This window comes from Microcebus murinus, chromosome 2 (genome assembly GCF_040939455.1).
Source record: "Microcebus murinus isolate Inina chromosome 2, M.murinus_Inina_mat1.0, whole genome shotgun sequence".
NCBI classification, from domain to species: Eukaryota; Metazoa; Chordata; class Mammalia; order Primates; family Cheirogaleidae; genus Microcebus; species Microcebus murinus.
The window spans coordinates 125,355,133-125,368,123 of NC_134105.1; the positions used below are offsets into that span (position 1 = coordinate 125,355,133).

Genomic DNA, 12,991 nt, shown 5'->3' on the forward strand with positions numbered 1-12,991 from the left:
TGGGTAATCGCCTTCCTAATGCCCTTGAAACTATAATTTTTGCCACAAAAAGATGACGTGCAAAAAGTTATCTCTCTGACCATCACTCCAGCTAGGTTCCAGAAAACTGCGCAACAGCCTGGGACCGAGAGTTGAGACTCGGTCTTCTCCACCCTCGTCTCACTCATTCTTTCTTGGAGACTCGATACTGGGTCCAGGACGGGCGTCGCCAGCGTGCGGGCAGTACTTGTCACAAGTGGCTGGACTTAGGACAGGCAATTTGCCCTGCTACCTTCTGTCGCCCCCACCCCTTCCTCCCTTCCTTCAGGCCGAGGGCAGAGACGTTCTCCGCCCCTTCTCCTCCTCTTTGGAGCATCCAGCCAGGAGGCGGGAGTGACCCACAGCAGCTGACCCAGCGCAGGCACTGCCTCTCTCACAGCCCTCAGGACACACCATGGGCCCAGAGGCGGGTTTTGTGCATAGCAGCGAAGACGCAGGCGGCGGCCCCGGCGACTCTCAACTGTCTCCCGGACCACCGTGACCACCGCCCAACACGCCCGAGAAGCCATCGTCGCCACCACCTGGAGCATATAGGGGCCACAAAGCTATCTTTACGATCGACTTAAGCTACGTCAACAACCATGGCGGAGGAGGGGCGGCAGGCTGAGCCGGTGTGGGCAAGATGGGGTGTGCGCGTCACGCCCAGGGCCCCCCTCCGAGAAGGAAGGCCCCCGCTCGCCCCTCAAAATGGCGGCGGCAGTGGCGCGCCTGCGTACGGAACACCGTCACGCCAGGGCCGGCGGGAAGTGAGGTTCTCAGAGGAGCCGCCACAAGTGTACGGCGACTTCGAGCCCCGGGTGACCAAAGAAAGGTCCCCGGGAGGAAAACGAACCTCGCTAGAAGTGTTCCGGCCCGATTCTGCGAAAGAGGAAGTGAGAGAAAGCGCCTACTACCTTCGGTCTAGGCAGCGGAGACAGCCGGGACCCCAGGAAGCCGAGGAGATGCAGACTCGAAGGGCTACCCGACAACAGCAGTACTCACAGCAGCCTCGGCTACAAACGTCTCCGGTTACGACCAGGAGAGGGTTGCGGGACTCTCCTTCCTCTGAAGGTAGGCAGAGATAGGTCTCAGCCGCAAGACTGGGAACGCGTGCTGCTGGTGTGCGCCTCGGTGGAGCTCTTGCCCGCCTGGGTGTTGAGTCCTCCTCGGTCCCCGCCGGACGTGCGCCTCGCGCGGGTCCACCCAGACCCGCCGGCGGGCAGGGGCGCCGAGTGGCAGAGTAGAAAAGATGGTCGTGCCAAGCCACCCGGACAGAGCCGGAGAGCTTGGCCCAACCTTGCGCATCAGTTTAGAGGAGTCAAGGTTGCCTCTTTCTGCAGGCTGTTGCGAGAGGACGGCGAGTTGCTCTGGGTTCAGTTTCATTTCTGATCCCTCAGCCTTGCGGATGTTTCTTTCTACGGAAGACAGTTCCATTTCCTCTAAAGCTTAGAGGCCAGAGTCACGGTTCTAATCTAACCTTCTAGTCTTTCCATCCCCGCCCAGGTGGGGAGAGAGGAAGGCGAATTTTTTGTGAGTGGGCGTGTCGAGGGATAGCGCATTAGTGAATGGACTTGAGACCCCACCCAGATACTTATGTCGAAATGAGGTAACTCAAGTATCCCGAACTGAAGCCCCTCAATGTCTGATAAACCTGAGCTGATCACTCTTTCTCCAGTGTGTTGGTCACTGCCAAAAATTTGCCACTCTGGTGGCCCTCACTGTAACCTGACAAAAAAAGACTCTTAATTAGTTAACAATTTTTCATCTAAATGGGCCAAAAGGATGCTGACAAAATGAGTGTATAGTTTTAGGTGATTCACAGGTGAATCAATTTTCTTAACCTGTCCTCTCCTACCCTGACCCCACCCTGGGACCTAACACTAAGTCACAGATGAAGTTTCATATTAGCCCTATGTGAGGCACTTATGAGGTAAAAGGGGATTTGGATCACAATAGGATGACATAGTGGTAGACTATTGATGGATATGAAGAGGAGTGGATTTTCATCTTAGAGGACAGTAATAGGCTGCAAGTTTACCTGCTGACTCTTGAAGTTCTGACACATTTGAAGACTTGATTTTAGAAAACTTGATGTTAATGTAAGCTACTTTTGGATGTCATAACTCAAGACAGTTTAGCCCATGTGTATGTTAGTTTTATTTCTTTTAAGATTGTAAACTTTTTGAAGACAAGGATCCTATCATATGTATTTGATAATAACTTATGTACTTGTGTTAATTCTGTATCTCTTTGAGTACCTGGGAGAATGCTTTGCACAGGGTAGGCAATAAACAAGTTACGTAGTATTGATTTTCAAAGATCCCTGTGCAGTTATATAGGCTTTTTGTTAAAAGAGTAAGGAATTTGATTCCACTTTAGCAAATCTTTAAGGATATAAACATTTTTCACTCTTCTGCTTTTTTCCACATCATTTGTGAAACTTTAACCCATCTTTTTAATTTTCTAAAGTAATATATTTTTATTGCAAAGCAACAATGGTGAATAGTTTATTTTTTTATTTTATTTTTTTTTTTTGAGACAGAGTCTCACTTTGTTGCCTAGGCTAGAGTGAGTGCCGTGGCGTCAGCCTGGCTCACAGCAACCTCAATCTCCTGGGCTCAGCGATCCTACTGCCTCAGCCTCCCGAGTAGCTGGGACTACAGGCATGCGCCACCATGCCCGGCTCATTTTTTGTATATATATTTTTAGTTGGTCAATTAATTTCTTTCTATTTTTGGTAGAGACGGGGTCTCGCTCAGGCTGGTTTCGAACTCCTGACCTTGAGCAATCCGCCCGCCTCGGCCTCCCAAAGTGCTAGGATTACAGGCGTGAGCCACCGCGCCCGGCCTGAATAGTTTATTTTTACATCCTGACAAATTAGTTATGTTTTGTCTTAAGAGGATTTCTGACTTGTTTTTTTTTTTTTGAGACAGTCTCACTCTGTTGCCTGGGCTAGAGTGCAGTGGCATCATCATAGCCCACAGCAACCTCAAACTCCAGGGCTCCTTCTGCCTCAGCCTCCCAAGTAGCTGAAATTACAGGCATGCACCACCATGCCTGGCTAATTTATTTACATATATATATATGTATATGTATATATGTATGTATGTATTTTTTTTTTAGTTGTTCAGCTAATTTCTTTGTATTTTTTTAGTAGAGATGGGGTCTCGTTCTTGCTCAGGCTGGTCTCAAACTCCTGAGCTCGATCAATCCTCCCGCCTTGGCCTCCCACAGTGCTAGTATTATAGGCGTGAACCATCGCAACTGGCCTCTGACAAGTTTAATTCTTAAGTTTTAGTAAACATAACTACATGTTTCTGAAGAAATGAATTACTTGCATTTTTGTTTATGTATCACTGTAAATATGAATAATCTGTACCATTATCTCCCAGGTCATATATTCTGAATTTTAACTCTTTTCATATTGGTTCTTTAGAGGATGAACCATCTTCCCAAACTGTTTTAAGCCAAACAGTCTCAAAGAAAACTGTCAGGAGAACACAAGTGGCTCCAGGTAAGAATAGTTAATTTTGTTTTTCTCTTTGCCTGCCAACTTTTTTTTATGTTCATTGAATTAGGCAATATAGGTAGGTGTCAAGAAAAGACAGGGTGAACACTTGAGTACCTGCTTAAAGTACCAATCACTTTGTATATGTTAATCCATGTAGCCTTGCAAGATTAGATATTATACCTATTTCATAGATGAGAAAACCACAGTTCAGGGAAGCTGACACTCCTCTCTTAGATCAAATATGTGACTGAGCCAAAATTCAGACCAAGATTTATCTTCTCTAAAGCCCTTTTATTTTCTCCCAAGTGCCTCACTATCACTCTCTCATGTAATAACTATGCAGTAAAGATTATAAAATATCAAATGGGCCGGGCGCTGTGGCTCACGCCTGTAACCCTAGCTCTTGGGAGGCCGAGGCGGGCGGATTGCTCAAGGTCAGGAGTTCGAAACCAGCCTGAGCAAGAGCGAGACCCCGTCTCTACTATAAATAGAAAGAAATTAATTGGCCAACTGATATATATATAAAAAATTAGCCGGGCATGGTGGCGCATGCCTGTAGTCCCAGCTACCCGGGAGGCTGAGGCAGAAGGATCACTCGAGCCCAGGAGTTTGAGGTTGCTGTGAGCTAGGCTGACGCCACGGCACTCACTCTAGCCTGGGCAACACTCTGTCTCAAAAAAAAAAAAAAAAAAAAAAAATCAAATGAATGAATATCTTACTGCCCTTTGCTTAAAATGGATTAAGTTTTCTGCATAGCAAAATCTTGACACAATATGATCAATCTTGTGAGTTTAATACTATGTCTTATCAAATCTAAGATGCCATCAGTTATAAAATACACATCATTGTTTCATGATAATATGCCACAGATTATATGCTGCATTTCCCATTTCAGAGATTTTAAACTGTAAAAAAAAAATTGTCTTAGAATCAATGTAACATGGAAGTAGGCTACATTTAATAGTTTACTTAAATTTTAAAAACTGTTTAAAATATTTTGAAAAGCTGGGGAAATTATTAAATTCAGTTATTGATGCTTTGGCTTTTAGTTCCATTTACTTTCAACTTTCTTTTTTGATATTAGGATAGTCACACAATAATAAATGATCATAGCTATTGAAACTGATTATCTCTGGTTTTTATTACCTAGACCCTGACTTATTTATCTATTGCTTTTAATAAGATTATGCTTTATAATTTGAACTATGCTATTCTCAATTTAAAATTAAGCATATCTGGTTCAAGCTCAGTTTCAAATAAACACACCTTTATGCTTAATTCTTTAAATAGCCTATGTTACTATATTAAGATTATAAACTATCTGAGAAAAATACTTTGAGTAATGATGCTATAATCAGATTTTTCAGGCCATTTGGAAAAACCATAATCTTGAATTTATTTACTATAGATTTAATTGTATGTGTCCTATATCTGAAAAAGCAAAAATATGTCAATTTTAAAATCTAAACTTATAAAAGATTTACCTATGGAGTTAATTAAATTGGTATAATAAAGGCTGTTGAGTACCAGCTTATAGACTTACTATGAAATTATTATAGAATATTTGAACAGTCTTTTTGGAATTTATATTAGGCTCATATTTAAGAACTGCTAATAGGCTGTATAATGTTGTGGAAAGAACACTGGACTTTGATGAAGTTACCCACCTACCTTGGTCCTTAGGCCTTTTTTGTGTGTGTGTGACAGAGTCTCGCTTTGTTGCCCAGGCTAGAGTGAGTTCCGTGGCATCAGCCTAGCTCACAGCAACCTCAAACTCCTGGGCTCAAGCAATCCTGCTGCCTCAGCCTCCCAAGTAGCTGGAACTACAGGCATGCACCACCATGCCTGGCTAATTTTTTCTATATATATTAGTTGGCCAATTAATTTCTTTCTATTTTTAGCGGAGACGGTGTCTCGCTCTTGCTCAGGCTGGTTTCCAACTCCTGACCTTGAGCAATCCACCCACCTCGGCCTCCCAGAGTGCTAGGATTACAGGTGTGAGCCACCACGCCCAGTCTAGGCCTTTATCTATATTATTTTCCCTGCATAACTCACAGGGTCACTGGAGAAATGAGATAGTATGTATGAAATCACTTTATACCCTGTAGGACATACAGGTAATGTGTCCCCCCACAAAAGAACTTTACAAGAGATATGAAGTACATAAAATATTGCTTAAGCATGTCCTTTTTCTCAAGAAGGTTATACTATAATTGGAAATTTAAAAGAAAACAATCCCAGTATAGCTGACATATTAAATGGAACCCATATATAGATTACTTGAAATGTATTGATAGCACACTGTACATTCAGTATAATTAGAAATAAGAGTATATCCATCTTTGGGAGCTTTGAGATACTCAGGGCCCTCTTTCTCTAAAAGGTGCTTTTAAAAAATCATATGACAGGGGGGAAATGGGCATTTATTGAAACCTTAAAATCTGTACCCCCATAATATGCCAAAATAAAAAAAAAATTAAAAAAAAAATCATATGACATCTAATAGTTGGTGTATTCCCATGCCTCTTAATGAAAGGAGAAAGAGTTTGGAATTATTAAATAAATGTTTGTAAAGTCTGTCTAAGGGGAATCATTTAAGTAGAAGTCCATCTGTATTAGAGTACTGCTTTAAGTATAAGTTTAAGGGTAGGCCCTTCCTCCTCATAGACAGGCTTTTAGTTTCACTCTGGTATTCAAAATAGTGCTGTAATTTTTTTTTTTTTTTGAGACAGCGTCTCACTCTGTTGCCCAGGCTAGAATGCAGTGATGTCATCATAGTTCACTGCAATTTCAAACTACCAGGCTCAAGCATATCCTCCTGCCTCAGCTTCTGAGTAGCTGGGACTATAGGCACATGCCACCATACCCAGCTAATTTTTCTATTTTTTTTTTGTAGTAGAGACGGGGTCTCATTATGTTGCTAAGGCTGGTCTTGAACTTCTGGCCTCAAGCAGTCAGTCCTCCTGCCTCAGCTTCCCAAAGTGCTAGAGTTATAGGTGTGAGGCACAATACCTGGCTGGTGCTGTAATTATATATAGGGCCACTGGTGTGGTTTGAGAGAAATTTATGCAAAGATGTACTTAAGAATAAAGACCTAAACCAAGCAACTGTCTTCTAAAACAACCTAGTAAAAACATGATTTGTCATCATGATATGTCATCCTGTTTTTGGAAGACTTGAAACATGTTAATTATATTCGTTTTAGAATAGGGATATGGTTTGAAATCTTCTCATCATTTGAAATTCCAGAATTGAATTGTCTTCACATTTAAATAGCCATTAGGTTATTTAATAATTCAATTCATATATACGTACATAAATGTTATTCCTCTATGGCCAGATTCATTCCTTCTGGAAATCGTGAAACTAATTTTATAGTCTAAAAAATATATTATTACCCATTTCATTTAATTTCCTAAAGTTAAGTAGGTATTTTTGTTCTACCAGTTGTGGTTTCTAGCTAAGTAATCATAGATAAATATTTTTAAATGCCTACTATTTTGTCATGAATATTTGATTCTTTAGCTGCGGTAGTTATAGCATTCATTCATTCTCCAGATATTTATTTATTTTTATTTTTATTTTTTTTTGAGACAGAGTCTGGCTTTGTTGCCCAGGCTAGAGTGAGTGCCGTGGCATCAGCCTAGCTCACAGCAACCTCAGACTCCTGGGCTCAAGCAATCCTGCTGCCTCAGCCTCCCAAGTAGCTGGGACTACAGGCATGCGCCACCATGCCCGGCTAACTTTTTCTATATATATATTAGTTGGCCAATTAATTTCTCTCTATTTATAGTAGAGACAGGGTCTCGCTCTTGCTCAGGCTGGTTTTGAACTCCTGACCTTGAGCGATCCACCCGCCTCAGCCTCCCAGAGAGCTAGGATTACAGGTGTGAGCCACCTCGCCCGGCCTCCAGATATTTATTGAGCACCTTGCACCACTCTCTGTGCTTGGTGCTGAGGGTGCAGTGGTGAGCAAAAGCAGAAAAGTGAGGGAGATACCAACTGAAGAAGGGTACTGGATGCTAAGCACAGTGGCTCGTGCCTATAATTACAACACCTTGAGAGGCCAAGGCAGGAGGATTGCTTGAGCCCAGGAGTTCAAGATTTTAGTGGGCTATCATCATGCCTCTGCACACCAGCCTGGCCAGCAAAGCAAGAACTTGTCTTTTTTTTTTTTTTTTTTGAGACAGAGTCTCGCTTTGTTGCCCAGGCTAGAGTGAGTGCCGTGGCATCAGCCTAGCTCACAGCAACGTCAAACTCTCCTGGGCTCAAGAGATCCTGCTGCCTCAGCCTCCCAAGTAGCTGGGACTACAGGCATGTGCCACCATGCCCGGCTAATTTTTTGTATATATATTAGTTGGCCAATTAATTTCTTTCTATTTATTGTAGAGACGGGTCTTGCTCTTGCTCAGGCTGGTTTTGAACTCCTGACCTCGAGCAATCCATCCGCCTCGGCCTCCCAGAGTGCTAGGATTACAGGTATGAGCCACCTCGCCCGGCCAAGAACTTGTCTTTTAAGTACCTTATGTAGGTCTGTGTGTACAGTAGAGCTTACAGGAAATTCTGTTGCTGGGGCTAGAGTGCCGTGGCCTCAGCCTAGCTCACAGCAACCTCAAACTCCAGGGCTCAAGTGATCCTCCTGCCTCAGCCTCCTGAGAAGCTAGGACTACAGGCATGTGCCACCACACCCAGCTAATTTTTTCTATTTTTAATAGAGATGTGGTCTCACTCTTGCTCAGGCTGGTCTCAAACTTCTAAGCTCAAGCAATCTTCCTGCCTTGGCTTCCCAGAGTGCTAGGATTACAGACACGAGCCACCATGCCTGGCCAGGAAATGCTTCTTAAAGGAAAAGATGGGGAACTAGTAATTCATGTCTATAGATTAAGTTTTTTAATACATAGTTCAATAAAAGCAAACAAACATAAACCAGATTTTTAGCTTTAGGTTTTAATTAAACCTGAAAAGAATGGAAGTACAGAGGAGAAAAAGAGGAAGGTAGTTATAATACTGGGAATAACAGAAACTAAAATTTGCCTTTATTATCACATGTACAAAATTTATTTTTAAATCTATATAAGTTCTAAATACCTGATATGTGAAATACTAACAACTGAGATAGATATTACAGAGAATTTCTTTTTTTTTCTTTTTTTTTTTTTGAGACAGAGTCTCACTCTGTTGCCCTGGCTAGAGTGCCATGGCATCAGCCTAGCTCACAGCAACCTCAAACTCCGGGGCTCAAGCCATCCTCCAGCCTCAGCTTCCTGAGTAGCTGGGAATACAGACATGAGCCACCGTGCCCGGCTAATTTTTTCTATATGTATTTTTTAGTTGTCCAGTTAATTTCTTTTTTTTTTTTTTTTTTTGAGACAGAGTCTCACTTTGTTGCCCAGGCTAGATAGAGTGAGTACCGTGGTGTCATCCTAGATCACAGCAACCTCAGACTCCTGGGCTCAAGTGATCCTTCTGCCTCAGCCTCCTGAATAGCTGGGACTACATGCATACACCACCATGCCTGGCTAATTTTTTCTATATATATTAGTTGGCTAATTAATTTCTTTCTATTTATAGTAGAGACAGGGTCTCGCTTTTGCTCAGGCTGGTTTCGAACTCCTGACTCTAGCAATCTGCCCGCCTCGGCCTTCCAGAGTACTAGGAAGACAGGTGTGAGCAACCACGCCCGGCCCAGCTAATTTCTTTCTATTTTCAGTAGAGACAGGGTCTCCCTCTTGCTCAGGCTGGTCTCAAACTCCTGAGCTCAAACGATCTGCCCGTCTTGGCCTACCAGAGTACTAGGATTACAGACGTGAGCCACCGCTCCTGGACCGATATTACATAGAATCTTAGAGATGGAAGAGTTAGGGAAATTATTAAAGTTTCAGAATGTGGTTTTTGCAATTCATACAGAGCCAAAACATAAAGGTTTTTTTATAGAGATGAATGAAACAAAACATAATATCCAAATTTAGATACATATTGGGTTTTAGAATATATTGTGTAAGGCTCTTTGAATAAAAGATACCTTTATAATTCGTTTTCTTTTTTTCTTTTTTTTTTTTTTTTATTTTGAGGCAGAGTCTCATTCTGTTACTCCTGCTAGAGTGCCATGGCATCATCATAGCTCACAGCAACCTCAAATTCCTGGTCTCAAGCAATCCTCCTGCTTCAGCCCCCCGAGTAGCTGGGACTACAGGCATGCGCCACCATGCCCAGCTAATTTTTTCTATGTATTTGTAGTTGACTAATTAATTTCTTTCTATTTTTAGTAGAGACAGGGTCTCTGCTCTTTCTCAGGCTGGTTTCGAACTCTTGACCTCGAGCGATCCGCCCGCCTCGGCCTCCCAGTGTGCTAGGATTATAGGCGTGAGCCACTGCGCCCAGCCTATAATTGGTTTTCTAAGATAAAATTAACATTTTCTTTAATAGAATGGTCTTTTCCACTAACCCTATGCCATTGAACCATAGACTGTCTGAAATGAACAATTTTAGTTAAAATTAAGACTTTGCGGCCAGGCGTGGTGGCTCACACCTGTTTTCCTAGCACTCTGGGAGGCCGAGTCGGGCGGATCGCTTGAGGTCAAGAGTTTGAAACCAGCCTGAGCAAGAGTGAGACCCCGTCTCTACTATAAATAGAAAGAAATTAATTGGTCAACTAATATATATAGAAAAAATTAGCTGGGCATGGTGGCACATGCCTGTATTCCCTGCTACTCTGGAGGCTGAGGCAGAAGGATTGCTCGAGCCCAGGAATCTGAGGTTGCTGTGAGCTAGGCTGACACCATGCCACTCACTCTAGCCTGGGCAACAAAGTGAGACTGTCTCAAAAAAAAAAAAAAATTAAGAGTTTGTGTTTCCTCAACACACACAAGGTTAAATAGTTGGAATGAATGTATTAACTAACTCTCAGGAAGTTAACCGTAAAATATGCCATAAATAATACACGATGAGGGTAAATCACAGATGGAACAGATAATTGAATTGGTGCTATAGTACAGATTTTGGTTCTTGATGGAGCTATTTCGAAGAGGTTTATTTAGTATTTCTTTCCCTGTGTACAAATATGGTCTGCTGAGAAAAATTGAGAATTTCTTCATCAAAACCATAAATGTTGTATGGCAGGAAACATGCCTCTAATTCGCTATTGTCACTAGTTCACAGGTGGTCTCACTTAGAGAAACTTGTCTCTAGTTCTCCAGCATAATGAAAAGCTCCGTAAACCTATGTTGAATAAATAAGAAGATGATTACATAATAAAGCTAGTATGTTTCACATTTTATATTTTTAAAAATATTTTTCCTTCCTGTATTAGTGGTGAGAGATGATCTTGTAATCAGCCTATGTAGACCCCCTCTGAGAAGCCCAGGATCTGGTAAGAGATTGTTTTGTCTGTTAGCTTAACGTTTTTATAAATACAATTTTACTTTTAAAATTATTATTTTAAAAGTGAAATACATTATTCATATTGTTCAAAACTCAAGTTACTGTAGATACACACTGAAAAGTCTTTCTGTCCCCTTTAACCACCCATTCTCCTCATGAGAAGCAACCTATATTGTCAGTTTCTGAAGTCTTTTTCAGAGATATTTTTTGGAAATTTAAGGACAGTCATGTATAAATTATCTTTTCCTCTTTTTTTTCTTTTTGTTTTTGAGACAAAGTCTCATTCCATTGCCCCAGGTAGAGTGCAGTGGTGTCAATCATAACTCTCTGCAACCTCGTAACTCCTGGACTCAAGTGATCCGCCTGTCTCAGCCTCCCAAGTAGCTGGGACTACAGGCAAACGCCATGACACTGGTTAATTTTTCCATTATTAGGGCCATAATTTTTCCATAAAAGGGCCACTGGGCCTGGCCCTTTTCTCCCCTTTTTAATACAAATTTTGGCCTGATAAATCCTGTTTTCTGCACTTTCTTATCTATTTTTACTTAACATATATTGAGAGATCGTTTCATATCAGTACATAAAAGACTTCCTAATTTTTTTAAGAGATTGTTTCTTTTTTTTTTGAGACAGAGTCTCACTCTGTTTGTTGTTTGGGCTAGAGTGCCGTGGCATCAGCGTAGCTCATGGCAACCTCAAACTCCTGGGCTCAAGCAATCCTCCTGCCTCAGCCTCCTGAGTAGCTGGGACCACAGGCATGCGCCACCGTGACTAGCTAATTTTTTCTATATATTTTAAGTTGTCCAGCTAATTTCTTTCTATTTTTGGTAGAGACGGGGTCTCACTCTTGCTCTTGCTCAGGCTAGTCTCGAACTCCTGAGCTCAAAGGATCTGCCCTCCTCGGCCTCCCAGAGTGCTGGGATTACAGGTGTGAGCCACCACACCCAGCCAAGAGATTGTTTCTTGTATGTTGCTCTGGTTCTTTTTGTTAGCTTGGTGATTTTAAACCAAGGTCAGGGACTTTTTGTTCCTCCCAGTATACTGCTAATAAAAAATTTAAGACTGAGGCTTTGTGGCATAGGGCTATAAAATGTCCCTGCCTTTCTTTTTGACTAAAACCTTAAATTAAAAGTATTGCCCTTTAATTGATTTCATGACTATGAAAGAAAGCTAGTAAGGTCATTCCAAGCAGTTTATTTCTACTTCATTTTCAATGTTTATTGGCTCCTAAGGATGCTTTATCATTGAAACTAAAAATGAAACTTACTAATCTTTATATTATGTTGCTATTGCTCCATGGTCATTCTCTTTAAGGAAGAATTATGTTAATTTATTTTGATAGATAGTTGATAGTCCTTTTAAGTAGTATAATGATAAAGATCTGTTAAGGTTCTAATGATGAACCTATGGTAAAGAACCGTATGATGCATTTCCTTTTCAGGTCTAATCATTCTCTTGTTCTCTCTCTTGCAGATTCGGCATACAAAACAAATGGAAATACTGAAATGAGTGAATTAGGTTCGTTTATCCCTAATTCTTACAGGTTACCTTTGAGGGTTCTGATTATCATTAGAATAAAGGAGTACACATTTGGTTGCTGGCTTGAGAATATTACTTTATTATCTCAGCTTGTGGGACGCTGTCCCTATCACCATGGCCTAGCTTGAAAAGCCTTGGTTTTTATTTCTGCCTGAAATTATCTCTTATATTATTGTTTCAATTAATATAAGAACTGTACTAACAAATCTATTAAGTTTTTATTAGTCTTAGTTTAATTCATACTGTTGAGGAAAAAGGAGATATCAACTTACCAGTTAAGGTTTTTCTCTTGATTTAGAAAGTGAATTTGAGATGTTTTTCATAAATTCAGCATCCCTTGCCATGTTTGTTGAACTGGTTTTAATTCAAGTGTTTGCCTTGTTGTAGGATGTGAATACTACTAGTATCTGTGGCTTTATAACAACTTCATAAGAAAAACTAAACTTTTAGAAACCATTTGCCATTTTAAAGTAATTTTCTGTAGGTTTAATACAGAGAATAGCACTTTCTGATTCCTTTTGTAGTAATGTTAGTACACCTTGG

General features: G+C 41.3%; 1 protein-coding gene across 3 annotated transcripts in view; it reads left to right on the forward strand.

The window, feature by feature from the left end:
* Positions 1–225: 225 nt before the first annotated feature.
* TOR1AIP1 (torsin 1A interacting protein 1) overlaps positions 226–12,991 on the forward strand; it is a 45,312-nt gene continuing 32,546 nt past the window's right edge. For 2 of the 3 annotated variants that reach the window (XM_020285475.2, XM_020285474.2), the window contains exons 1-4: positions 227–1,089; positions 3,455–3,532; positions 10,839–10,898; positions 12,383–12,427. In XM_020285475.2, coding sequence (XP_020141064.1) covers positions 621–1,089; positions 3,455–3,532; positions 10,839–10,898; positions 12,383–12,427 — 652 coding nt within the window. In that variant the 5' untranslated portion in view covers positions 227–620. Of the gene's footprint in view, positions 1,090–3,454; positions 3,533–10,838; positions 10,899–12,382; positions 12,428–12,991 lie in introns of all 3 variants that reach the window. The other variant, XM_020285473.2, reaches the window with a different exon arrangement.